This window comes from Neolamprologus multifasciatus, chromosome 3, assembly GCF_963576455.1.
Source record: "Neolamprologus multifasciatus chromosome 3, fNeoMul1.2, whole genome shotgun sequence".
Lineage (NCBI taxonomy): Eukaryota > Metazoa > Chordata > Actinopteri > Cichliformes > Cichlidae > Neolamprologus > Neolamprologus multifasciatus.
The window spans coordinates 28,746,037-28,773,887 of NC_140441.1; the positions used below are offsets into that span (position 1 = coordinate 28,746,037).

At 41.4% G+C, this 27,851-nt stretch overlaps 1 protein-coding gene and 1 long non-coding RNA gene across 13 annotated transcripts in view; both read left to right on the forward strand.

The window, feature by feature from the left end:
• The first annotated feature begins 1,399 nt into the window (after positions 1 to 1,399).
• LOC146522464 (uncharacterized) lies at positions 1,400 to 7,274 on the forward strand. Of its 3 annotated transcripts, none has more exons than XR_014873290.1 (3): positions 1,400 to 2,159; positions 3,177 to 3,273; positions 4,917 to 7,274. It is a non-coding gene; the product is annotated as an uncharacterized LOC146522464 (long non-coding RNA). The 3 variants fall into 3 exon arrangements; XR_014873288.1 differs by having other exon boundaries at positions 1,813 to 2,166; positions 3,195 to 3,273; XR_014873289.1 differs by having other exon boundaries at positions 1,823 to 2,166; positions 3,195 to 3,273; positions 4,979 to 7,274.
• Positions 7,275 to 17,018: 9,744 nt separating this feature from the next.
• Positions 17,019 to 27,851, forward strand: part of LOC146522465 (phosphatidylinositol-binding clathrin assembly protein) — a 111,105-nt gene continuing 100,272 nt past the window's right edge. For 6 of the 10 annotated variants that reach the window (XM_085139565.1, XM_085139522.1, XM_085139556.1 and 3 more), the window contains exon 1: positions 17,019 to 18,275. In XM_085139565.1, the coding sequence (XP_084995691.1) occupies positions 18,146 to 18,275 (130 nt within the window). In that variant the 5' untranslated portion in view covers positions 17,019 to 18,145. The remainder of the gene's footprint in view (positions 18,276 to 27,851) is intronic. The other 4 variants (XM_085139583.1, XM_085139592.1, XM_085139574.1 and 1 more) reach the window with 1 other exon arrangement.

The window sequence follows — 27,851 nt, forward strand, 5'->3', positions numbered from 1 at the left end:
GCAATATATTGTTGTGCTCACCCATGTGATTGTTACCGTTCATTGTGCCAGATTGTGTATGATAGCCTGTGGGGAAAATGGGTTTTTTTCTGCCCTGTTATGTTCATTCAGCTGTATGCATTCACAGTCAGACCAACAGGTTCCCTTTAAGAGTGGAGAAAACGCTTTGCAAAACACAAATAAATGACTTGTTTATTGATGCGCTATTGTGTCCTCTCTTCAACGCCACAGCAGGAGATCACTTGATGTTTGATCTCCTGCTGTGGCACTGAAAACATTCAAATTATCTTCAGATAATTTGACTAAATTCTGCCCTGATTTTACACTTAATGGCCAACATTTGTAATTGTTTTGGGTTGCTTTGTTTTTTAAATCTCCTTCTGGAAAATAGTCTTTTATTTCATCCTCATGCTGGGTCGTTAGATGTATAGTTTTCAGCTGGTAGAAGCAACAAAGACTGTTGAATATGTCTGTGAAGGTTCTCAGTCATCCAGGTCATCGTAGTCTAAGGAGCTTGGAAAGAAAAGCATTTGGACTTCTTTAAGTTGCTTGAAGATGTTTCACCTCTCATCCGAGAAGCTTCTTCAGTTCTAGGGGTCACATGGTGGAGACTGTTGAACAAATGCCACCAATATCCCGTTAATTGAAGTTTTTAACCACATCGCTCCAGTACTATAGTCCATCCCACAGACTTTATAGAAAAGATGGGCATGGTGACTGTGACATCATCCGCCAGTTTGTTCGTTGAAGCCAATCTGTTATTGTTCATGTCAAAAGACTGAACGGCGGGAGGCTGCTAGAGAAAGTTCCACATTTTTAATTAGCGACTCGTTACAGCTGCTTAGTATTTGCAGTCAGATCAGAAATTAAATTCACATAATGTTCAAACGATTTAGTTCAGGGTCTGGTCTGATTCCAGCTTCCACAAGCTTTGAGACAGGTGAGTTTCTTTCAGCGGGATGACAGTGGGACAGGCGGGCGCACTGTGAAGGGATCACTGTGATGGAGGACAGGTGAGGTAAGTAGGCAAGTGAGAATTATCCAATAAGTAAGAGGCCTGAGCGATACTTCCACACTGAGTCACTGTCTCGATTGATTGAAAAGGAAGAAACTGGTGTTCTTTAGGTTTGTAATGACATTTCACCTCTCATCCAAAGAAATTGTGTCGTCCTCGGCTCAAAAATGATCCCTAGGTGAATGGCAAACAAGTATATGGGAATCCCGAGGACACCACAAGGGTCACCTCTTAGTGAGGGTTTACTTTACACAAGTACTGATTAATTTTAAATATCAAAATTGAAGGTGCTGGCTTTACCACCCGTTACTGGAAGATACACTTGCCGCGTACACACAGAAGAATCCATTGCAGAGATGGTATACGACGAAGAAGAATAAACAGGGGGTGACCTGCCAGTCATGAGACGAGAGGCGCCACCATGTGGTGATGCACTGTATTACAACAATATCAACTGTTACGAGCAGCAGGGTTGGACATGCCTGAGGAAGGAGCTTTGCTGCATCTACGGGGAAATGGAGAGGGAGAGATGGGCTTCCCTAACACTTATACTCATACTTATACTTATACTCATATAGATTTAAATTAAAAACCTTCATGTGAAATTCTTTGTATATATCTGTGTATGTGTGTGTGTGTGTCTGAATTAAATTATTAAATAAATAATGACTCTGTGAAATATGTCGTGTGTTCATCTCAGGTTTTATTTATCTCGTTTTAATGACCAGATTTCATTTATAATTATTTTCATTAAACCTTAATGAAAGGGGTTGTACATGAAATCATGTGCATGTTATTGAGGTAGGTTGCTGTGCCTTAAAAGTGCCACTAGGGGGCAGCAAGCTGTTCTATTTTTTTCGTTATTTTATTGTGTTGTTTGTACAGAATAATTTCCATTTTTGCTATAATTTTTTGTTCATTCTCCAGGACTGTCTGTTCTTTCGGTCCCCACCTCCTGCCGGCGTAGGAGGGAAATCTGTTCCTTTCTCGATAATTGCCCCACTGGCTTCTATATTTGGATCTATGTCCTCTCCTCTCACTTGCTGTCGCTCTCTTGCTGCTTTGTCACTGTTATTGATTCACATTCTCACGCTGCTGCAAAGCAAAACCATCCAGAATTGGTGCAAGGAAGAAGCAAGGAAGCGTCAACGGTGAGTGAAGGAGGCGAGGCAGGGGTCTCCTCAGATCTCCGCGCCGCATCAGTAACAGAGGTATCGGCTTATTTGCCTGAGCGTGTGGGGGCGGGAAAACCTCCTTGGCTGAATCGAAGTTGTTTTTCCTTCAGTCCTTGCAGAGCAGGAATGCATTATTGTTTACAAGCGAGATTATTGTTTCTGTGTGTGAGTCCGTCTGTCATTGTGGCAGAGAGCGCCTCTGCAGACAGCTGCTGTGAGTTCTTCGGCAGGTGTTTGCATGGCTGGGCTCTTTGTGGGAAGATTTTGTCAACACAACTGTGTTAAAACTGAGCCAAGACACAGACACAAACTTTACAGGTTTATAGTTAGGATCTAAATGAATCTTATGTGTTAGAAACTGAATGAAAGAAGTCACAAGAAAGGGTCCGAGGGCTCACGACCCCATTCTGCTATACACCCCTGTCACACAGGCTTTTGGCATCTTTAGTCCATTTGTTGCCCTGCATATGGAGTGTTCTCTGTTATGTAAAATATTTGGAACAAAAGGTAGGCAAGTCTTGCTTTTTCTTCCCTTAAAAAATGTATTTCCTCCCCCTCATTTGCACATTTCTGGCTTTTAGTTCTAATCACATCCCTGATGCAGCTGTTTCACTTCCACATGAAAAGTAAGCAAGATGTTTTCCAGGTTAGTACCTGAGAGTCTGGCCTTGTTTGCTTATATTTATTCATAACTCTGCTTTTCTCATGTAAAAGCTTCTTATGAATTATAAATAAGCCACCTGTCTGCTCCAAAAATCCAATCGAAAGTACATCTGTGTTGAATCTCTTCCCTGTGTCAGTGCTCTATGTTTAGATTACACTGTATGTCAGTTTTTCTGTGTTCAGCTAAACTCAATGTGCAGGAAAACGTGTGCTTACAGTATGAATTTCATTTCCTATGGCTTTGAAGTCCACCTCTGTGGCGATTCCTGCTGCGTGAGCTCCTCTAAGACCACATTTAGATGTGTGGATGCAAAAATGCCAAGTGTTTCTTGTCTTCACAGTAAGTCTGCTCCACTGTGGAAATGAACGCTGGCGTTAGGAGCTTCTTTAGTCTGCTGCTAATCACACACTTCAGCAGAGGTGAGTGAGCGGTTTGTTGGCTAGAGAGTTGCCCATCAGGTGATCTGAAAGCCCTGCTGATAATCATGAGCTCTGAATAGTTTTTATTCCTGCGTGTGTGCTTTTGAGAGGCTCATATGCTTAACAACACTTTGCAGGTGCCACATGAGTGAAAAGCCTTTGAGCAAAAAGTGCATTAATTCTCCTTGTGACACAAAAATCCACAAGGCTTGGTGAGTAAGATTTGCCCAGCAGATTACTTTCTGACAAAGAGCTAGAGTGGGACCGACTGCGAGTAGTTCCTACAACAAAAAAAGATACAGAACTCCATAAAAATTAAGTAAAATGTAAACGACATTCTAAGGAATCAAATACAAAATGCTTCTTATCACATTACAATTACTTTTCTACTCCTAATCAAGAATTAATATTTATGTTGACATCTATATATGATTTATATATATGTACATGTATAAATTGCAAAAATCCATCAAATGTTTTGGTGTTTTCAGGTTTAACCTTTAAATTGTGACGTCCAGCTAAATAGATTCAATTTCAAATTAAAGGAGGCTGAATTTCTGGAGAGTACCTGTCGGGGAAAATCCAACCCTCTGTCGTCTTCAGTTACCCTTGAGGTGCGGTGATCGAGTTCCTCCGTGTTAGAACACCAGGAATTTTAATTAGTCTTGATTAGACAGAAGCATACATCAAGACTGCTGCATTAAAAAACAACAACAACAACAAAAACAATCTATTTTTCTTCCCTCATCACTGTTTTCCTTTGTTCTGTTTCCTCCTCCTCGCCATCTTTCTTGCAACACCTCGGTAAAATGCTGCAACAGTGTGGTTTGAGAGATCGTAGTGTTTCTAAAATGACGGTCCACAGGGATGAAATTCCTCTAAATACCCAGTGCCTTCAACAGCATTAGGAGGCTGACAGTTTCTTTTTATATATATATAGAGGAAATGGTGAATGAATACTCATAGTCTTCTCAGGATTCACTGTAATAATGTTCTGTCACCAGGTGTGTTTTCCCCTGAATATCAAAGTTTACACAGGATAAATTGGTGAAAGATTTTAATAGATGTGTCGACTGCTTCCTGAAGCTCTGACAGTCAGTGCTACAATGGCTGGTCTCTATAGGTGGCCGTGAGCTTTGATGAAAGCATTCATGTTCCACTCAGTATGATTTTATCAGCTTTCATGATCACATGGCATCGTTTTCAGGACCCACAAAATGACTTCCACACACCCAGGTTACCTTTCCGTTATCAGGACTCACTTAGCCTAACATCTGGAATAAGGATGAGCAGTCACACAAAGCTGGTTATCAACTCTAAGCTAACTGGTTTATCAGTCTGGCTATCAGCATCTGACCCATTCAGTTTAATTTAATTTGTATAGTGCAAAATCATGGGAGGTTACCACTGTTGGCTCACAGCAAGAAGGTCCTGGGTTCCACTCTGTGTGGAGTTTGTTTGCAGTTTGTTCTCTCCGGGTGCTGTGGTTTCCTCCCACAGTCCCAGAGACATGCAGTAAGTGGGGTAGGTTAATTGGTGATTGGTTGTCTTTCAGATTACCAGCCCTACTGTGGACTCTTAGTCCTGTTGACATCATTGTTTTGGCATCATTGTGAGACACTGTTCCTTGTTTCACTCCACAGAAATCATCTTTTCCGTGACTAGTTTCTCTCTATTTTCTCATCTCTCCTGCGGGTTTATCCAGCCCAGAAAATCAGTGATGACTCCATCAACACCCCCCACCCTCCTGTGCTGTTCAGCATCAGTCCCCAATCCTACATCAGCTTCCTGCTGCTGGGCTTGACCGTCGTCGTGTTCGGCGGCGTCTATCTCTGGATCCTCAGATACGTCTGCATCGGCTGCTGCCAGCCCATCGCAGTCGGCGTTGAATCAGAATCCCTGGCAGGGATGGTGTGAAGTCATCGGCCCCTGTCTGATTGAGTTGGGCTGACTACCAAGTCACACAGGACATTTACAGGTAAAAGACATGGCATATCAGACTTGTCATACATTTTGCAAAGGGAAGTAGGTGTCATTTGTGCTCCCATATACTTATTTTTTTAGTTACAGAGCACTTGGTGAAGGTGTCGATGCTGGAAAATAAGTAAGTAGGAGAAAAGTAGCTCTTTTGCTCTTACCTCTACACCCTGCTTACCTGATATCTGGCAAACATCTGTTGTACAGTATGCCTGAAAAATCGCTAAAAAGCTATTGAGCAGTGAACGTGAGACACAGCTGTAAAGCTGGGTGGCAGAAATTTAGGAAAACGTTCAGCTAATAAGATGATAAAATGCTTTGTGTTTTTGCTTTAGGGTTTTCTTTGTACACTGTTAAAAAACATCTTAAAAAAACGGCAATAGTCCAGCAGCTGGGGCACCAAAATACTACTGTAAAATAACAGAAAATAACTTCCTCATAAAAATACGGTTATTTCCAGTAATGACAATACAGTTTGTTGCGCTAATTTTACATGGGATCTTGCCTTTTCCAAGTGCTTTTAGACATCAAATTAGGAACATTTTAACGTGATCAAACAATGAAATTACCTATAAACAAGGGGAATGAATGTGGCATTATGAATCATAATACGTAAATGTACAGAAATATACAGTTAACAGTTGGTTTAAATAATAACGGATTGCACGCCCTGGGACAGACTGACAGAGGCTGCCATATCGCACCATCGGCCCCTCTGGCCATCACCAGTAGGCGAAGAGTCTTGACCACGGACACAACGACGGAGAGTGTCCGAGCCGGGGCTCGAACCGGCAACCTTCTGATCACAAGGCGAACTGCCAACTCTTGAGCCACGATGTAACACAAGCTTATAGGAATCATGTTATATACTTTTCCATAGCATTACATTTGAATTCAACAGTTCAATCTTTCAAATAACAGACGGATATTTGTGAAATCATGATACATTTGTGAATGTATTTTAACAATCTAAATATGCATATGTACAGACAGATACATTTATTAATCATGAAAATTATGTTTTATTGCATTACAGTGATTTAATGTTAATTTACATTTGAAATGTGAAATCACAGTCTATTTATGTAACTTTAATTATATTCTTTAATGCACAGTAAAATACTTTTATATTAGGATTTTTTCCTACAGTGCTGCCATACCCGCGACCTTGTGGTTGTTCGTTCACATTCATTGGCCAATGCTTAGCGTCATTTTATTATGTGTCAGGTGTAGAGGCCTATTTTTTGTTCAGGAATGTTGTGAATACTTTGAGATTTATATTATTTGCAATTCCTACCTCTACATTTATTTTTCAAAATATATAATTAGCACAGCATGGCCGTGCAATGTTTTATATGTTGTTGTTTTTTCGTTTTTATTCCTATTAATTATATTTTCACTTGTTACCTCTGAATTATTGAATCAGACCTAGATGACATGAAATTTTCAGCAAAATTATAATTCAAATACTCCTTTAATTATTGATTATTCTCATTAAGTTTCGATCATTTTATATATTTTTCCATAGTATTACATTTGAATTTAACAGATCATTCTCTCACATAACAGACAAATATTTGTGAAATTGTTAAAATACATTTCTGAATGTATTTTAACAATCTGAATATGCATATGTACAAAAAATATATTTAAAAAACAAGTAAATTGTGTTTTGCTATATTTACAGTGATGTTATGTTATTTTACCTTTGACATGTAAAATCACAGTCTACTTATGTAAATTTAATGATATTCTACAAAGACAGTACAAAACGGTAAAATATACAGTAAGATACTTTAACATTACTATTTTTTGGAACAGTGTAGTTTGGCTGTTTTATTTTGAAACCCTTTTTAAATGTTTTCTTTTGTTACTTCCTGCCTTTCTCCTTCACAAGTGGGTTATGTGTGTAAACAATTAGCCATTTAGTATTTTGTGGATTTATAATGCTGTCCCCATTTTCAGCTGTCAAGTTAGTTTGTGTTTTGTTCCTGGTTCAGTATTATGTTTAAAAAAAAAAACAACATAAAAACATACTACAGTGTTTTGTTTTAAAACAAAGACATTTTCTATTATTTTTTCTCCATATATTTTACCCACATGGTTATTTTGACCATTTACACTCTTTATGGGGGGGAAAATTAGCGATTGAAGTTTTTGTGAAAGTACAACCTGTTGATTTCTCTGTTCTTGGCATTTCTGCTCAGCTGAATGACACAAATAAATCTCCTTTTCTTCTTCAAACTTGCCTTGTGTGATTGGGTCCTGTGTAGGGTGACCAGATCACAGTCTAAAAGTAAATATAAGGAGAATAAAGGGAAGCTGAAGTTTGTTGTTATTGTCTATATTATCTGTTAATTCCGAGGAGGAGGAGGATTTAATCAGTTCTGTTTATTAACAGTCTAGCATGCAATCGGATCAAGGTCACAATAAATGTGAAAAAGAAAACCTTATATTACTCGTATTTTTTTAATGGATGGATCTTCTAACTTCACAACAATATGCTACACCTTGGTGGACATCAATACCTTGGCTGGCTAAACATTTGATTTTGACCTTCATTTTTAGTGCCCAAATTTGAAGAAACCATATCAAGTAATCTGTCATATGAAAAGCCATGGAGAGGGCAGTACATAACATTTTCTTCTTTTGTTTTAAATTACATCATACAATCATCATATTGTAATAAAAACATCATAAAACACCAAAGTCGATGTAAAAGTCATTGTCCGTTGGGGGACTGCTTTTGTTCACTGTTGTTTCAGCTGCTGTTCTGCCTAGTAACAGCCTTTGGGCTTCAGTAACCTTCATTTTTCGCCATGTGTTTGATCTACGTAAGTTTGTTACAACCAGACACACTTTTGACGTTACTCACATCATTTGATAAATGTGAATATTTATTATAGCATGTTTAATAATTCATGTGTTCATTATTAACTCATGGTCTCAAACTGAGAGGACACAGATTAAGCGTACTGAATGTAACCGAACAGTGTGTAAAACACAAGACCTAGTATCTATCAGGATCAAAGACCCAAAACCAGAGCTGCTTGCTTAGTGCTAACACACTCATTGTAACAGCCCCTGGCCTAATTAACTCCCACAGGTACAACGTGATACAAATTAGTGAGCACAAGTGACTAATATGTGGCTGAAAATGAAACAATTTAAAAAGCCGAGCTGCTTACTCATGCATGGGTCCTATGATCCACATGAGTAATGGACCATAAGGTCTGACATCCACAGCACCGCAAGTTGCTGCATGGGTGTTACGGTTAGCGACTTCACTTCCTGAGAGAGCTCAGCAAGAACAACCCTGGTTAAACTCGGTTTAAGGTCATGCCAAAGCATCAGATTTAAGTCCACACTTTGACTGGGTCACTCCAAAAACTTCATTTTGTTTTTTTGTTTCTGTCTTTGAGTCATTCAGAGGTGAACTCGCTGGTGTGTTTCAGATCATTTCTTTGAGCTTCAGACTTCAGACTGATAATCCTTCAGGATTTACTGATGGGATAGCAAAATTAACAATTCCATCAAGTGCAGCAAGTCGTACTGAAGCAGCAGAGCAGCCTGCGACCACTACACTATCACCACCACGTCTGACTGATGGTGTGATAGTCTTTTTTTGAAATTATGGGATTTTTACACCAAATGCAACAGGACTTAATCCTTCTAAAAATAATAATAATAATTCAGCTCTATATCTCGTCAGTCCACAGAAGATTTTCCCAAAACTTTTGGGGATCACCAAGATGTTATTTGGTAAATGTGAGATGAGCCTTTGTGTTCTTCTTGATCAGCAGTGGTTTTCGTCCAGTCTCTTTCTTATTGTTGAATCATGAACTCTGTCCTTAACTTAGGCAAGTGAGGCCTGCAGGTCTCTACATGCTGTTCTGGGGTCTTTTACCTTAGAAATCCCTTTTTAAATCTTTCCAGACTGATGGATGTCAATGACTTTGTTTTTCAGCTGTTTCTTCAGATCATGGTGTGATCTAAAGTGTTGATTTGTGAGAGCTTTTTAACCTATTTCAAGCAGCTTCACCAGTAATCAGGCCTGTGTGTGGTTTGTGAAACTGAGCTCAGCTTTCCAAAAAAAGCTGATCAGTGCTCATTTATGAATTAACAGGTAGGAATTACTTGTTCACAGATGGCCGGTTAGGTTCACATGTAATGAAATTAAAGGCTTATGATTCTAATTCTAGAGAAAATGCAGATCTTCCTTGTTGAACATAAGCTTCATTTCAATTTATTTTAAGTAAGTCCTCTAAACTCTTTCCACCGCTCCACCTGAATCTCAGCCTCGTCTGAGTCTACTCTTGAATAAACAGCAAAACAACATTTCCCATGAACGACGAATCACCTTGCAGCCCACCTGAATAATGGACCCACGTCTGTGCAAGATGGAGGCTATTGAGTTTGCATCTTAATGGATCCAATTAAATTTGATCAGTCTCATAATTCATCAGCTTCGTATCTAGTAAAAGCTGTGGTAATGAATAAGTTATCTGAGAGAATTTCAACCAGGCGGCATCATTTTACATTTTACCCTAGAATTAAGCACGCATGCACAAATCCACGGCGTCTTACACACATGAACGTGTTCAATGAAGAACATTATCTGAAAGCTGTGGAGCAAATGAAGGACAGTTTTGAGGGTTTGTGTTGACAGCTTTTAGTTTTCAACATTTATAGCTCAGACTGTTCTCCTCAATGCAAGCTAGACGTGACTGACAGGCTGCACACTAATGAAATATGAGCTACACAGCAGGAAAATTGACTGAACCGCGCTTCGCAGCAAAGATGGACAATGACCCCGAACATATTGTGACTCTGGAATGGAGCTGCATTTCGCTCATAATGAAACTACGGCAGAATGATCCATAAACAAAACAAACAGCTGAAGAGGGAAACCGCCGAGGCTCGCCAAAGCATCACAAAACATGAAAGCCTTTCTCTGGTGACGTCTCAGTCACTGCCTGCAAAGAATTCTCAACAGAGTATTAAAAATAAACAGCTAATTTATGATTATGCTAATTCATTTCCTTCAATCTGAAAAAGGAGCACTGTGGCTTTAATTACTCAAAGGTTAATGATATGTGTTTGTTCAACCCCTCCAATTATAGCTGAGTGTCTAAACTTCAGAATGCTTCATTTCATGTGGAAACCGTGGCAGGAAATTAAAATCATGTGGTGCTTTTATAAGGACTTACAGATGCATAAACAATAAAAAAAAAAAAGTGGTCTTTTTAGCCGGTTGCTATGTGGTTGTTGAAAAACACGATGACATCATAATGCATGACGTGAATAATAATCTTCAGGGATGTAAGGTGCACCTGTGTAACTCAATTCAATTCAATTTAATTTATAAAGCGCCAAATCACAACAACAGTTGCCTCAAGGCGCTTTATATTGTACAGTAGATCGTACAATAATAGATACAGAGAAAAACCCAACAATCATATGACCTCCTATGAGCAAGCACTTTAGCGACAGTGGGAAGGAAAAACTCCCTTTTAACAGGAAGAAACCTCCGGCAGAACCAGGCTCAGGGAGGGGCGGGGCCATCTGCTGTGATTGGTTAGGGTGAGAGAAGGAAGACAGGATAAAAGACATGCTGTGGAAGAGAGACAGAGGTTAATAACAGATACGATTCAATACAGAGAGGTCTGTTAATACATAGTGAGTGAGAAAGGTGACTGGAAAGGAAAAACTCAATGCATCATGGGAATCCCCCGGCAGCCTACATCTATTGCAGCATAACTAAGGGAGGATTCAGGGTCACCTGGTCCAGCCCTAACTATATGCTTTAGCAAAAAGGAAAGTTTTAAGCCTGATCTTAAAAGTAGAGATAGTGTCTGTCTCCCAAATCCAAACTGGAAGCTGGTTCCACAGAAGAGGGGCCTGAAAACTGAAGGCTCTCCCTCCCATTCTACTTTTAAATACTCTAGGAACAACAAGTAGGCCTGCAGAGCGAGAGCGAAGTGCTCTAATAGGGTGATATGGTACTACAAGGTCATTAAGATAAGATGGGGCCTGATTATTCAAGACCTTGTATGTGAGGAGCAGGATTTTGAATTCAATTCTGGATTTAACAGGGAGCCAATGAAGGGAAGCCAAAACAGGAGAAATATGCTCTCTCTTTCTAGTCCCTGTCAGTCCCTGTGTGTGCCAGGTTTGGTTCCTGTCTGTATAGGAGTTTGCAGGCAAACAGACAGACAGAGATTTGATATTTTAAACTAAAATTCTCACACCTTACTAACTCGTGGCCACAACTTCATTATCTAATACTCACACACTATTAACTTGTAGACATGCAATCACATTTTTTGGTCACCGGAGGGCTTCTAAATCTGAAAAAAGGTGCAAGATAAACAAAGTGTGATTGATTTGATACCCACCCTGCCCACAGTGAATCGAGACAAGGGAACAGATGGAAGGCTTATGCCCTACTAGAAAATGCAAAATTGATTATAATTTATTATAGCAGCCCATTGTAGGGGAAATGATTGCGGTTGGAGAAAAAAAATCCAGAGGGAGAAAAAAAAAAGATGATTACGGAGAAACCACAAGAAGGAGATGTAGCCCTTGGAGCCAAAGTTGAGTGCGTACATTATAATTAGGGATGGATTAACAAACGGGCGTGCTGAGCGCAGACCCGGGGAGTCTTAAAGACCCCTGAGTTGCAGCCGTGTTTGTAGTTTCTGGTATAAAAACTGCTCTTTAGGAGGTCAGAGAGTTCCATCATGGCAAAAGAATGATGCTGAGCAGAATATAAACCTCACAGGAAGCAACTGTCTGCTGTTTGGATGCCACTGCATGTTTATTTTAGTGTTTTTTCCTCATACCAGTTTACTACTATGAAACAGAACCCAGGTCATCACCTCTGTAACCTGAAACCAGTTTCTTGCCTTTATTGAACTATGTAAAATTATCAGCTTTGTCAGAATTCCTTGCAGTGAAAAATTATGGGCAGGCTTCTGTACTATTTGAAAGCGGCATTTTCAATTTTATCCACTTTGGAGAGCATTATCTTGACCAACAACACTGTCTCAATGTGGACAGAAGGCCAAAACGGAGAGAAAAAGATGCGTTTTCAAACAAAAATGTATTAGCGTGGACATGGCCGAAGATCCACTTAGAAACCGTGGGAAGGAAGAACTCCATTTTAACAGGAAGAGATATTCAGCAGAACCTGTTAACCATACTTGTTCCCAACCTGTGCACATCTGGTCTAATCAGCTAACCTACCTCAAACAACACCTGCATTGCTGTATTCAGGGTTTGGAGTAAAGTGACCACTAACCACGTGATGTTAACTTGTCCGCCACTTTGGACGTGTGACAATTATGGTGGCATTGCAGGAAATAGTGAATAAGGACCGAGCCACACAGACCTAGACACTAGCACCCTTTGAAACAGGTTGGCAGCGGCGCGAAGGCATAAATTTTACGTTGAAAGTGAAGTTTCTCCACTTTCCAGGTTGCGTCACAGTTTTATTACCGTTCAGGTAGCAGTTAGCGAGTTTTTGCAAACAAACGTGGCAAACTACGGGCAACCAAAGAAATCGGTAAGAGGTTTTCGGTGCAGCAATTTCTTTGCAGACGATTTCATCCAGTGAGAGCCTTATATGGCACTTTTCTACTCGAACACTCAAAGAGCTTTGTACATTCAAACGAGCACTTTGCTCAAAGCTTAATCACTTTCTCTATAACAGTCACAATCCAATGAACACATCAGAGAACCACTTGGGGTTCAATATCTTGCCCAAGGATACTTTGGCATGCAGGGGTTGAACCTCGAATGGTTCGATTAATAGATGAACTGCTCTTTCTCTGAGTTCGACCCACCCCAAATAAAGTAATGTGCACATGTCAGTGGGAAACCTCAAAGGGACCACTGCCTGTTAGTGAATAAATATCTATTTGGATTGGGATTTTTTTCCCTCGTGGTTCTTTTCAGGACCCAAGAATTTAACAGCCAGCCTAAAGCTGAACTCTGATTGGATGCGTCAGTCGCTACAGAGGTCCTGGGACATGGTGGCTCCACTCCTGCCCGAACCTTCTTCCTCACAAAGCACCAGAGACCACCACACAACAATCATCATCATCTTCTTTTCTTCTTCTTTGAGTTGCTCCGTTCAAGCGTCATCACAGCAGCTCGTCTTCATTTCATGCAGGACCTTAAAATAACTGAAATAACCATCATGGCTTCTAAAGTAATGATCTGCACTTTTTGCGTTTTGCAACCTTTTATGTTCTTGTAAGAGTTTGTATTCATTTAAGAAAAAATCTGTATTTTATAATAAAAATTTACGAAAATCATGCATTTAAAATGCTTTCAGTGCTGCGAGGTACCTCGTCTTGTCTGTCTGGTCTCATCATTTACCTTGGAGGACGCTATTTGCTCGTGCACATGCCTCAGTTACTGAAGCGTAAAGGTCAAGTCACCTAAGAACTGTTATACATCAAACCCCGCCTGATGCCGAGGCACGCCATCGATCCCAGGCACGGTAATCACACTGAAAACCATACCACCTGACACGCTGTAGCCCATTTACACATTGCACATGAAGCGCGAGCACCTCGGGGTGCTCTGCTGTCCGTCTTTGTCTCTGACAGGGCGATCCCCTCCCTGCTGCACCGTAATGGATTTACTCCCATCTCTCCGAGCACGTTGGCCTTGGGGCAAAGCATTGGCTCGTCCCCTGATTGACAGCTGCTGATAGCGGGTTGAGAGCTTGTTGCCAGGGGCTACAGGGGGACACCCTGCATCCACACATGCAGTTGCCATGGAAATAGGGAGTTCAGGTCTTCTGCCTGCAGATGGCAACGCTGCACTCCGAGTCAGGAGGGAGATGAGACCGGGGTACGAGGGCGGCACGGCGAATCGGCGGCTGTCTCTCAAAGAGAGAGCGTGGGTTCGATTTTGCGGTTTGCACAGTTCACCTCGGCTTCACCTCAGAAACCCCCCCCCCCCAAGGTGCTGCTTTCAATTACACACACATCAGGTGGAGAATCTGCACATTTACACTCTTCCTAGGCATCGGTGAAAATGTCTGCTGCCAGTCTCTGCGCTGCTGCACATCAATCCTTCATTTTTTCCCTTCTTCTGTACATTATCTGATCATTTTTTATCGCTCAACACTGCAACTGCTGCAAGAGCATAAAAAACAAACCATCTATTAAAAATCACAAAAAGCCGATCCTGTCCTGTTTCTCAGCTGTTAGGACACATGAGACAGGCTGTTTTTCCCCGGCTCACTTCTGCTGTCTGACACAGGCCATGTGAACCTGTGAACTGAACCATATTTGGAAGGGGTGTGTGCACGCAGCTCCACTTTCATTTACAGTGGCTTCATATCTGATTTCCTCCTCAGCATGCACATTTTTCCCTCCCAGATGAGCAACGTCAGGCTGAAAGCTACTCGTACGTGGAACTCGAACACAGTTTCAGCTTCTGTTTCACATTCAATTCCTCTGGCTGTCTCTGTGTGGACAGGAGTCATCAACAGCTTGGAGGGTTTCTTTCTCTCTCTCTTTCTCTCATACACACACATCTGTAATGGGCAGGAGATGAGAAGGGAAGCAAGTTGAGGTGAAACCCACCACTGTTCCCATGTAGTCACCCTCTGCTGCTGCTGCTGCTGCTGCTGGGGTCAGTTTGCAGTATTTCCCACCTGCGTGACAAATACTGCAAAGCACTACTGGTTCTGTGAAGCTCAAAAGAAACAGAGCCCCTCTGCACGTCTCACATCTCCCGTCCTTATGCACTCTCCTCAGCCCGGGATTATTGCATTGTGACAGGCTGCTTACATGCAAGCAGCTGTAATGAACGTGAACCACTTGAAGCTTGGAGGAAACAGCAGCATTGCATCTGATTGCATCCTCCGAGCTGCTCCGTGAGAAACGCAGTCAGCTGCCGCCGGATATTTGATTTATTCAGCTCTCAGATCCGGTGCGATACCCACCGGGCGGTGCGCTGTGCAGCAAGCGCGGTTCCCACTGATCTTTCAGTACACCGTGTTCCGTATAGTGTGGAGTCAAACAAGGACACGGCGTCTGAAGAATCACTTAATACCACCTTAAATTTGGATTAAATTTGCATAATAGTGTTTTAACAGAGACACGCCGGGACAGTTTGTTGTTGCTGTGCAGCAGAAAAGCCTCCAAAGTGCAGAAACACGTTACGCTTCGTGTTTTTCCTCGCACACATTCCGCTACAATTTAAAGCGTGATACCTTAAAGGTTTCACACACTCCTTTGGTTCCTGGCCAATAGGTTTCGGAGGCGTTCATGAACTGTGGGGAATATAGCAACTCTTCAGCGAGCTTTCATTGATGAGCAAGACAAAAAAAGTCACTAAACTCCTTTTTTATGGAGGCTTGCATTCAACAAAACAAACAAACAAAGAAACTAGAGTTGTTATTGCAGAATCTCAAGTTCCATTTATTTTTCGACTTATTAGTTACAAATCATTTTCTTTCAGTTTTAACTTGATCAGTCAACATTTCAAGTCGTTTTCTCTTCCTTTTAGTTATTTTTTTAAATTCACAGTTATATTCTCAATAATAACTCTAGATTTTAATTTATTTTAAAGGTTTTTTTTTTCCCTCAGTAGGTTCAGCTTGTAAATCAATATTTTTGAACTACCTAAATCAACATTTTGAGATAATAACCTGATTTTTTAAAATTAATTATGGATATTAATAGACTTAGTCACGGTAGGCTTTTAGTATTTTTGACTATTAATTTTTGTTTGTATTATTTTTAGATTTGGTTTGGCTTTGAGTAATTTTAATGTCAATGTACAGAATGACCACAGACTGTATATAAAAGATGGAACTAGCCACTATAATATCAGTTACTGGTTTCTGGACAATATCAGTTTATTTATTTATTTATTTTTTTATTTTTTTATCTTGGACTCAGGAGTAACCAGAGGTTTGGACAAAAGCTAGTGGTGCTAAGCTATCAGCTCATTTTAGCAAGCACGGTTACCAAGTTAAATCCACTAACTGTCCACCTCAATGACTGATTCTTCAGATGTGTTTTATGTATATGTATCACATGGACATTTAGCTATAGCTGATGAAGGTGGTTGATGGTCGTGGAGGGACGCATCATGGATCTAGTAACTCCAGCTAGCTGAGGTCTACTTTACAGTTTGGTTGGGGCAGTATGACAGTAATCGTACTTAGTATTTCAAATGACATTAAAGTAATATAAAACAGGTCCCCTCGCAGCAATGTTAAAAAAAATAATTTTGTGAATTTGTTACATTTATGATGTGATGAGGTTACATTTCATAAAGTCTCACTGTGACATTATTTTTTTTTCTATAATGTTGAAAAAAAGTGCTTGTGTGGTTAATTCGTGAACACAGAGCAATGCTGTCACAACGCCGCGTGTTGCAAACATATCAGTTTATGACCAAATGCAACAGTTGCATTATGTAATGTGCTTCTAGGTTTCTAGTGTTTTCTAGAGCTGCATATTTTTGGGACACCTTTCCCCTAAATAAATGAGGTATTTAAGAGAAAAAACTCCTTTATTTATAACCACCCATCTATTATCAAGGGGGAAACTATCCAGGGAAACTGTTTACTGCACTATCATTCTTCATGTAAACATGCGTTTTAACTTGAATACTTTAAATGAGATCTGTGCGAAGAACCTGGAAGTCACGAGTCACCGCTCGTGAACGAGGTGGGATTGTAGGTATGCAGATTCCCAGCCAGCGTGAACGCAGCACAGTTGTGAGATCAGCTGATTTTTTACGCTGCCATTTTGTCCAGCACAGGAGCGAGCATTCAGTCAGTCAGTGAGTGCGCAAAGAGAAATCACTGGCGAGACTTTCCATACGGCGGCACCGGACCGAACTGTCGGTAAGAAAAATTAAAAAAGAAAAAAGAACAACGGGAGCCAGTAATGTGGTGACGGCAGACGGAGGGAAGCACCAAACTGAGCCCGAGGACCGTGAAGGGAAACAGGCGAGCTAAGGGAGCTGTCAGGGAGGTTTTTTTTGTTTCTTTTTTTTTTTTTTTAAACTCAGCGGCTCCGCCGGCTCGGCTCTCCGGTCACAGACCACAGGAACCCACTCTCTCTCTACCCGCCCGCCTGGCTGGCTGGCTGGTTGGCTTTAGCTAACCCTGCTAGCATCTCGGCTAACCCCCACCGCCGCTCCTCGCGTCTCCTCTCACCGTGGGAAACTGCAACTGTCCCGGCTGTCAGTGTCACACCGTCCTCCTGTAAACTTCAAACAATGCGCTGCTCCTGTCCGAGAGACTTTTTACGCCCAAGGGACGATTTAACGCACACTTCGCCAAGCTACCAGTGATAGCTGAGCGGTCCAAGCTAACAAGTTGACGTGGAAGAGGAACTCTATTTTTTTTTAACTGTTTTCCAAGCTGTGATTTCACCAGGATTACTTTCCCCCTCTGCCCAGCCCGAGTTGGACTCGACTTTTTGGTGACTCCGGGTTACAAAGCAGCCAGTTAGCTATGTTTATTTGTGGCCAGAAAGTAATTTCAAGTGTTTGCGGATTCCACAGTGGGACTCTCTCTTGGTTCGAGTACTGCAACGGAAACATTAGCTAACACAGACTGGCTCGTGTTGTGTTTACTGCATAAATAGATAGACGGAACAAACAGTTGCCAAATATTTTTGTTTCATTTTTAAATTTAGATTGTAGTTAAACAGATTGTTCTTGTACCTGTCGTGAGCTGACATTGCTGCACAGGTTGTGTGGAAGACAGTGTGTGTCTGAGTGTGTGTGCGATCCCTGCTCTCTGTTACCTCCACTTGACAGTGAAGTCACGTTGAGTTGATCCATTGATCGGATCGTTATTGTACTATTTTTCGCTGATTGAAGGGGGGAAAAGAAAAAAGTCGGTGCGATGTCGGGCCAATCTATCACGGATCGGATCACAGCAGCTCAGCACAGCATGACCGGGTCGGCTATCAGCAAGGCTGTGTGCAAAGCCACCACGCATGAAGTGAGCGGACCGAAGAAGAAGCACCTTGACTGTGAGTAGACCCCCCTCCACACATCATTCCCCTCCCCTTGTATCTGTCCTCTTCTTCACTGTAACCTGGCTGTGGTTGGACAGTCCAGTCCAATCAGCTAGATTAGACAGCAAATGGTGTTTTTCTGTCACATGTGTATGGCTGTAATGGCTGGTGCTCCTATTAAAGATCCAGAAAGTTTCAAGTCAAAATCCCAGGCTTGGCAGTTGTTGAAACCCCCATTTTTTTCTACTCTTGGCTCTCGATGACATCACTGAGGGATACTATCCCTAATATGGGCTTCTCTGGAATGAGCACCTCCTGCCCCACCCTCCACCAATGAAATCTGAAGCTGCATTTCCTTCAATGGGCACTTGATGCTGGCTTCATAGACCCCCATGTTAAAATATCCAACTTTACAGTAAAAACAAATAGTGTTGTGGTTTACATATTTGCCAGGGACCATGGAGAGTTTTCATGCTCTTAAAGGCCACTGGTTACATCACACGGTGACAGTGAGATTAATAGACAACCACGTGCACTTATGCTTGCCATATAGCTCTTCTGTACAGCAAAACTTTCAAGGTTACAAAAATGGAGAGGTGCACAACTGGCTAAAACGATGCCAAAACGCGGCTTGTGCCAGCGGATGTGATGCCACTTATGCCATACGCCGCTGGTCGCAAGGGCGAACATAGTGGACCCCTTAAGTCGTACCCCTCAAAGGTGTATGCTCAGCCTCACTGCCACTAAATAAAATCACTGAAGTGGGTTGTTTGAACCCATTTGTGCTGTTGGTGCCTTTATAATTATGATGGCAGTAACCAAAACGCCAACATTAAGGCTTGAAACTTGCAAGTTGAACACCACTGGGTGACTTCAAAGTGGCTACATTGGTCTTTTTTACTGACTGTGGATCAAACCTTCTGTTTGTGAGAAGCAGCCAATCAGAGGAAAGTTGGCGTTTAAAGGGAGAGGAGGTAGAACAGCTTATTTCAGCATTTATTTTGAATGGTCAGTCACGCAAAGCTGTGATATATTCATGTGATTTGCAAAGCACAGAACTGTGTGCATATGTTTCCTGGTGACTGCAGCAAAGAAGCGACTGAGGTGTAACTTTAATTGGGTTCATGTCCTCAGGAATAGAGAGGAGGCATCACAGCCAGCAGGTGAAGCAGTCTCTAGATGTCCCTGCTGTTTTTTGAAATGTGTCATTCCTGATTTGTTCAGTCAGTCCCTCAGGCATTCAAACTACAGTTGGGAGAACATCTGAACATCAAGTCAGCTCACTGTTTTAGATGATGTGTCACTCTGGAAGGTGTTGAAAAGTTTACTCTCGACTTTTTGGCCATCCTTTTTTATAACATTCACCCACGCCGGTGACTTCTGAGACAATATGCTGCTTAGTTTGAAGTTGATTCTGACTGGAACCTTAAATAGATTAGACCTGGCACTCTCTGTTAGGTTAGGCGAGTACAAAGCTGTGAAGAAGAAAAAAAATTCACAGCTTCTCTCGTCTTCCTGTCGCCAAAAATAATAGATCAGTCCTGAAAGATTGGACAAGTAGGCTCACGTCTACAGTTCGGTGTAAAATGAGTTCTTAAAACTCAGAGATGCTAAGTTTTACTATCAAAAATGGGGATACACTCATACATCAGATAACTGTTAAATGATATCAGCTCATCATCAAGCACAGTTTACTGATGTCAGTGGCTGATAGCTTTCTTTGTCGCATAAATTGTGGGCATAACTCTAGGCATGGGTGGAAAATCGATTCAGCACAGTGTCTCAATATTGAATTGATAGAGGGATGCCAAATATCAATATTTTATTAAATAAATCCAAATAAACTAAAATACTACTGGGAATACTACTTTACTAACAAGATGACCCATCTCACTTCCCTCCTGAAATAGGTTCAGCTAAGGCATCAAACACATTTTGCTTGGCAGAGTATATGAATACCAGCTTGACCCCATTCAATCGTAGACTGATATCGGGGTCTGTTTCTCTACTAGTTAAATGTTCTGTGTGGAAAATTGCTGGAAGAATTTCAAACACACCATGTACTTTAGTGAAGAATAGCTTTTGTTTCCAGAGAGGGTAACAAATAAGAAAACAAATAAAAATAAGGTCCATGTTGATGTTGGCCAAGATTTTCACAGTTGGTGTGTCCCGAACCCAAAATGCCAAACAAACCATAGAATTGTCACATTTCAGAACCTTAGACCTGGATGTTTGAGTTTTATTGCTTGAAAATGGGTGAAATCTATCAAATGGGAATTTAAAAAAAAGTTAACTGTTTCCCTATGATAGCAAGAATTCCTTAGCTATCTTAACTATAATCACTTCCCGTCTGTTCTGGGGAACCACCAAATGCCTTTTTAATGAAAAGCTTTGATTAATTTGTTTAATCATGTTAGAATATTTCAGCCTTCTTGAGCTCCCTAAACAGCATTTAAGAGCTTAAAACCATAGATCTGTCAGGGTCTGGGCAAGGTCAGTTTGAAATGAGGTGGTGTTTGAGTTAGGCACTACACCCAACATTGGTTATAGATAGACACTTAAAAGAAGAAGTTAGGGTTAGGTCAAGCTGTTGGGTTGGCTTTAAATGCCATTGTTGGTTAGGGTTGGACACCACACCCAATGTGTTGAAGGTCAGGTTAAACTGTTGGGTCACATGTAATTGAGTTTCGTAAGCTAGGTTTGGATACAAAACCCAAGGTGGTTGGGCTTAGATTCAGAGTCGGCAGCAGACCATTTTAACTGGAGGGGCAACCAACTTTAAACAGGAGAGTAATTGGCTTAAGCCTATTTGCTGTTCTAACCAAAACAACTATATACACCTAATATACTCAGAGAGAAACGTAGCCACCCAAAATGATAAAAGCCCCAACCAGTCAGGGCAGATGATTGCCCGTCCTTAAGCCTGCTTCTGGTGTAAGGTTCTTCCTATTAAAAGGGAGTTTTACCTTCCTGTGGTCACCAAAATGTTGGGGTTTACTCTGTTTTATTTGAGCGTCTTTGTGATTTGGTGTTATGTAAATACAACTTTATCTGCTAGATTGTAGAGAAAAAGCAGTAGAAAAACACATTTTCTCTGTAGGTGCAAAGGTGGATCAATGAACCCATTACACCCTGACATAGCTTGGTGTGAGTGCACAATCCTCAGTACATTTCCATTTGTTTTGCAGTTTCTCACCTCAGACATTTATAATTATGATAATCTGATGTGCACCTCCCTAGAAATGTAACTACAGGTCTGCTCTATGTAGCTCACCACTATTGTGAGTGGGCTGTTCAGCACAGTCAATTCCTCATGTGCATTTCTGCTTTTTTTGTAGATTTTAAATGTATCAGTGAGAGAATAACAATCAATACAAAGGTAATAATCATAGCATCAGTATGATGCGCAAATGTCGCCAAATTCTTGGAGGGAGATTGCTGAAACTGTTTGGAGGGAAGTGGGGGAATGTACATGGAAGTGGAAAAACTAGAGGGACGTAATGTAGGGAATGTCGTACGTTAGACAAAGATTGCTCACAGGAATTCAGGGCTTGGACATCATAGGGTTAAATTGAGATGCCGTTTGGCTTTTCTACTTGTCAAAATTTAAACAGTAACCGTCTAAATGGTTAGTGTTAACATTTTTGTCAGCTGACTAATCATGCCAGCACCTGTTCTTATTTGTGAAGCTCTAATCAGCCAATACATTACTTCAATCAAAGGCATCTGGTGTTTTGGGGTCTGGTGCCGATACGCAGCTCTTGTAGCCAGTTCCTTTAGTACGGACTTCAAGAAGAGTCGTAGACAGACTTAACACAGCAAGTGATAAAAGTCCCGAGGTCCCAGAAGGATGCATTGTGGTTATCTTGTTTTCAAGGAGAGCATAAATCACTCAAATGCCTCACAGATCATGGGAGAAACATGACATTTCTTCATACGGCAGCTTTGATGGCCTTTATTTGTTGGGAAATCCCCTCATAGACACTTTCAGGTGCAGCAGCGCAGAGCACATTGTACTCCCATCGCCTTTTAGATTAGAAATTGATTCCTGATTGTCACCTTATGCCCTATCTTAGTCATAAAGAGTGAATGACCATGTTTCATTGCCAGTGGCATCCCTCAAATTAAACCTGAGTCATGTCGAAGGTGGCTGTGATGCAAATGTGCCATCATAAAAGAGCAAAAAAATGAATAGATGGAATGAAAATAAAACTGAGTCACACGTGGGCATATGTGCAGCGCCGTCTTAGACATTGCTGAGACTAAATGTGCTGAAAATCTGTTTCTGGGAACTGCCTTTGTTGGCTGTGGGATGCACATATTTGATTGATGTTTCAGCTCAGCTGCCTCACATCCGTCAACTCCGCCTCCTCCTCGCTCACAAGACTCAGCTGCTGACGTTAGAGGAAAAAGACGTGCATTGTCTCTGTTCCTTTGTGAACCTGGCCGGACTTTAATAGCCAATACGCCACGTCAAGCTTAATCATTGTAGATATTGATTTCTTTGTGAGAGCAACAACCTCGGTGCCGTTGGGGGAAGGGGCAATCAGTGAGCAGTGCATTGCATGATATTTGTCCTTCTGATGATTTTAACACGAAGGTAACATGCAGTGTTGTCAGGCTGTTAACTTCATTGTGTTGCTGGTATGAAGGAAGGGCAGCCAGCAGGCAGAAATAAAAGGCAGGCTATCTGTTTGTCATTCAGTCTGGCAGGTAGTCAATTTGTGAGTCGGTTAGCAAGAATGTGAGGCTGGCAGGGAGTGTATTCGATCACTGCTCAGTTAACTAGTCAGCCAGCTTATTCAACTATCCAGTAAAGCAGTAAATACTGGATTGTCTGCCTGTAGGTGAGCCCCATTCATGCTGTTACGCTTTCCCTTGTTATACTGTTACAGCAAGGGAGGTTCAGATCAAACATAACCGGAGATTTAAATACAGAGGTCAGCTTATATGAAGGTAATCACTGTGAGCCAACAACCTGTGTTAAATGCTTGATTTCAGACTCTCTGTATGGCTCTGTATGGTGACCAAGAAGGCAGGCCTGTTTTAGAAAAGAATGACTGTGTTTGCCTGAGTAGTTAGTGAGGGGTGGTCTCTGCCTATGCATCTACCCTTGGAAAAACCTGGAAACTATTCTAATGGTTGTCAAACCACGTCTTGGTGGTCTATGTTGTTGGTATGTGCTGAGGTGTCAAAGGTCATCATTGATGGTGTTGGGGAGGTTGTCTGTATGGAGGAAAGGGAAGATGGCTTTTTTAAAAGGCAAACTAAAACAGCCTTATTATAACACAAATAAGGATTTTTCTGAACTATCAGTCATGCAAAGCTACTCTAGTAGAGTCCAAGAAGTGAGCTGGTGTGGCTGGAGCCTCTCAACTGTCATAGGGTCAGAGGTTGGGGCATACATTGGAAAGTCTGGAGGCAGACGGAAGATTTATGGATAGATTGATGGATGTTTATACCTTACTAAGTCTTTATAATACAGTAATATAGACACACTATTTTTGGTTCCCGCTGTACTGGGAAATGTCAGCAGCAGCGATAGATAACACGTCGACTGTGTTGAGCAGTGCTTCGCTGTCAGCTGAAGGCCTGGTGGCAAGAGACTGAAGTAACGTGTCTAAAACAGACAGAAACACTGTTCGAAACTTTACATTATTTTTAGTTCTGAACAGATTCTCCCCACACTGCCAACAAAATGTGTCGGTAATGGGACTCTTGGGTACGCTGAATTGAAATATCGCCAAACAAACCTCCTAAACAGTATAATTTGCGAGGAGAACACCCGACAAGTCTTACATTGCATGATTATGTATTGGTTTAGGAGTGTAACTATGATCCGGACATTTGGATTCACGCTGAAATCAAACAAGCTTGAAATGAAATTTGTGTCATAATTTCAACTGGAAGTTTTAATCTGCTTTTGTTATCCGTGGTGGTTACACAAATAACCCAGGCTCTGTGATGCTCAGCCAGGCCTCACTGATGCAGTCTCTGTTCATTACTGGAGCTTTAGTTTATGGTTGCACTCCAGTGCCATAGCCGTTTGGGTACTAAAGTTTCATGCAGGTCTTTGAAGCTAATGAGAATCTGTAGTGGAGTTTACTTGTCTAAAGACTGCTGGCTCATTCTGTGGGGAAAAAAAAAAAAAAAAGATGCCTGTTTTTAATCTCTCGTATCTACTTTAATACATGACATATCTGCATGATATCTTAGAAATGAAAGATACATTTCAGCTTTGTTTAAGCTTACTGCAACCAAAAAGATCAGCCACCCCTAGATGGTGGAACTGGAATCAAATCTTGTTTTGATCAGCTGCCTACTCAACATGGTGATATTACCCTTGAATGGTTACCCCAAAAAAGCATCTTCTCATTTTTGTTTGTTCTTTTGTTTTGTTTTTTTAAAGTAAACAGATAAAAATCCAGGGGACCAGTGCTTGTTTCTAAATATCAAATTAGGGTAGTTTGCAGACTGGGACACTTTGAGTGGGTAGAATTGGATGTAGAGCTTAAATGCATTTTTGACCCTGAACGTTTTGCGTCACTCTCACCTGTACTCAGGAGGTTTTAAGGGCTCAAAAATGATGGAAAAGCTAAAGACCAAGGTTTAACTCAACCTTATCTAATTTGAGGAAGTGGTAAATGGACTGCTTCCTATATCAAATATCTGTGGTATCAGAGGTCAGATTTTCTAAAAATAACACGATAGCTTGAAAAAGATGTCACCAATGATTTGATAGTTAAATCTAGTGAAAGTCTTGGATAAGTTCGAATATCCGTGCTCTTGACCTCAAGGTCAGTGTCAGAGGTCATGTTTCCTGAATATCTTGTAAATGCAATAACTGAAGAAGTTACCTAAGGTTTTTAAATTGATGTCATAGGAGACTATACTATGAGGCTGAGGGGTAGCATTGGTAGAAACCAATATTTATTTATTTTTTTAAAATATGGAATGACCCTGCTACATTTACAAAGTCTGAAGATCTTGGCCCTTGGAGAGTTATTAAATAACTGACATTTTCTGCAGCAGTGGGTTAGTCTTGTCTTAATGATGCATTCAGGAGGCAGAGGTAAAATGCAGGTTATGTCAGAATCTAGAGACAGTTGCTACCAGTCTGAACTGGTCCAGCAGCTAACATTTCCATAAATTAGGGAATTGTTTGCCTACAGAGCCGCTTATCTGTGGTCAGAGGACAACCTGGACACCAAAGCACAGGTTAGATTGTGCTGCTGCTGAGTTTTAGTTTTAGTTTTTTTTTTCTTTCTGCATCTCTATTTCTGACACAGTCAAAGCCCCTTACTTCTGCATGCACACAAACACACCACCATCATTTTCTACTGCGCTCCTCTTGGCACAAATTCACCGCAAGCAGCTGTGACTGTCTGACAGCAAGCTGTGAATGATCTCACAGGCATATTTGCATCTAGACCCAATAACCGAATAACCCTGGCAGATGCCTTTCGGAGCTGCCAGCGGCGGGCGCGTAAGGGGTTCATGAGGGCTGCCGCAAAGCCGTGACATTCATGCGCCACCGGCGAAAATAAGTGCCGTTTTAAAGCCATTTAGTGTCATGATTGGGGCTGTCCACCTCAATTAACCCCAGCGTGTGAGTCAGCGGCAAAAATGACGAGCTCTTCCCCATCAGGGCTGAAAAGCCTCTTCTATTTATGGAGGTTATTGTCATAAAAAACAGTGAGGGAGGGTCGGAGCGTGTTGGGAAAGTGTCTGTTTCCCCTGGCACACCTGCTTGCAGTTTGCATGTTGTCAAGTTGAGAGATGCTGTTTGTTGAATCCGGCCTCTCTAAGCAGACTTCCACCCTCGGGAGGTTGCTTTTTTTCCCCCCACCTCTTTTTCTCATCGTTGAGATTGTTTTGCAATCTTATAGCTGTCAGGAAGAAGTTGTGACATTTAAACTGAAGTCTAGTTTCCCGTTCACTACTGCTCTGTTGTCATGGCAGCAAACCAGCCAACTGGCATGTGTTAAATGGACTTTAGTTGACAGGGGAAGTTGGATGGCGAAATTGACCGTCAACTCAATAGCTCTGCTGTTTTTACTACCTTTGTTTATGCAGTTGAGTGGTTGGGTGTTTGTCTTCTTAGGGTGATGGAACATCCAGCAACTGTAAATAATTTTTTTTTTTTAAAAAGTGGGGGAACTACTTTGTGTGTTTGCGATTTATTTACTTTAATGGATGTTGGTGGTGGGGGGCCTCCAGAACTCTCACACCCTGACATCAGTCACTTATGTGAAGGTGTGCATGAAATAGCAGTCCTGCCTGCTCTACCTCTTATCTCATGCCCAGACAGTGAACCTCCTCTGGATCATCTACCTGTTTTCTATGTTGTTGCTCTATTGTTGTTTTTGAAGGTTGACATGAAAAGGTGATTGAGCCATGGTAGGGTGATTCAGAGACCTCGAGGTCTACAGAAGTCTTATTAGCAGACGTTGGTGGAAATAAAAGTAAGGAGATAAAAATATTATGTCTGATTATCTTCAGGTTCAGTGCAAATGTGATGAAGACCTGTCCTAGACAAGAAGAGGTGTCAAGAAGACCTTATGATGCACCTTAAAATTGCCATGCTTTTTTGGATAAATTACTTTCCAGAAACATCTAATACCCTGTCTTTCTATAGTTTGTAATGATATTTTAGTACAGAAGCTCAGAGATTCACAGATTAAACAATAATTTGAAAACATGAGACCTTATGGAAAGGGGGAAAAAAAGCACTCGGCAATGTCTTTTCTTCTATTTTTGACTTTGTCTCCTTCTACATCGGCGCTGACGTGGCGGTATTGTCTGCGTGGTGACACCTATCATTCAGGAGAATACTGGAGCCGCTTCCAGTGCCTTAATGGCAAGCATAAATAGAAGTGGCTGTGTGATATACTGGGGCCTTCAAGACAAAGCCTTTGAGTGGTGCATTAAAATCATTTTGCTTCAGATTTTCATCTGACCACTTTAAGCTTGTGTTAATAATTAAATTAAACAATGAATTTTGCTGGACAAACCTCCCCCCCAACACACACACTCCTCTGGGCCCAAGAGTCATTTTTGGGTATAACCTGTGGGGTTTCTCCAAACAGTGCCAGTAATAAATGTTTGCTGAGTCTCTGAGGGTCAGCGCTGCTGCTGGAGTTGCGTCATTACACTGAAACATTTTGTTCCAGGATACATAAGACTTTTATTTATTTACTTAGATTTTTTATAGCTCTTTTTGCTTGTTTTCTTGGGTCGTTTTATTGGAGAGAAGAGTTTAATTCTGTCTCTAACAGTGCGGCAGTGCTAATCTAAAGCTGCTCTGTGGCCACACACAGATGCAGAGATTGACAACGTAGCGCCTTATTGGGTGTCTGCCCACATGGATGTGTTGACTCATGTTTGGAGGCTTGTGCAGTCTGTGCCATTGTAGGCAGCTGACCTGAGCATTGACTGGAAGTTTCTCCCTTTTATCCTATGATAGCAGTTCCAAAGGTTGCCCCGGCTTGCCAGAGTGGCAGGTACATGGTCGCCAAAAAAATGACCATTTGGCCTGTATGCTCGTGCCGTCTTCCCCTCCTGCCCTGCCTGCTTTTGTACCATCCTACA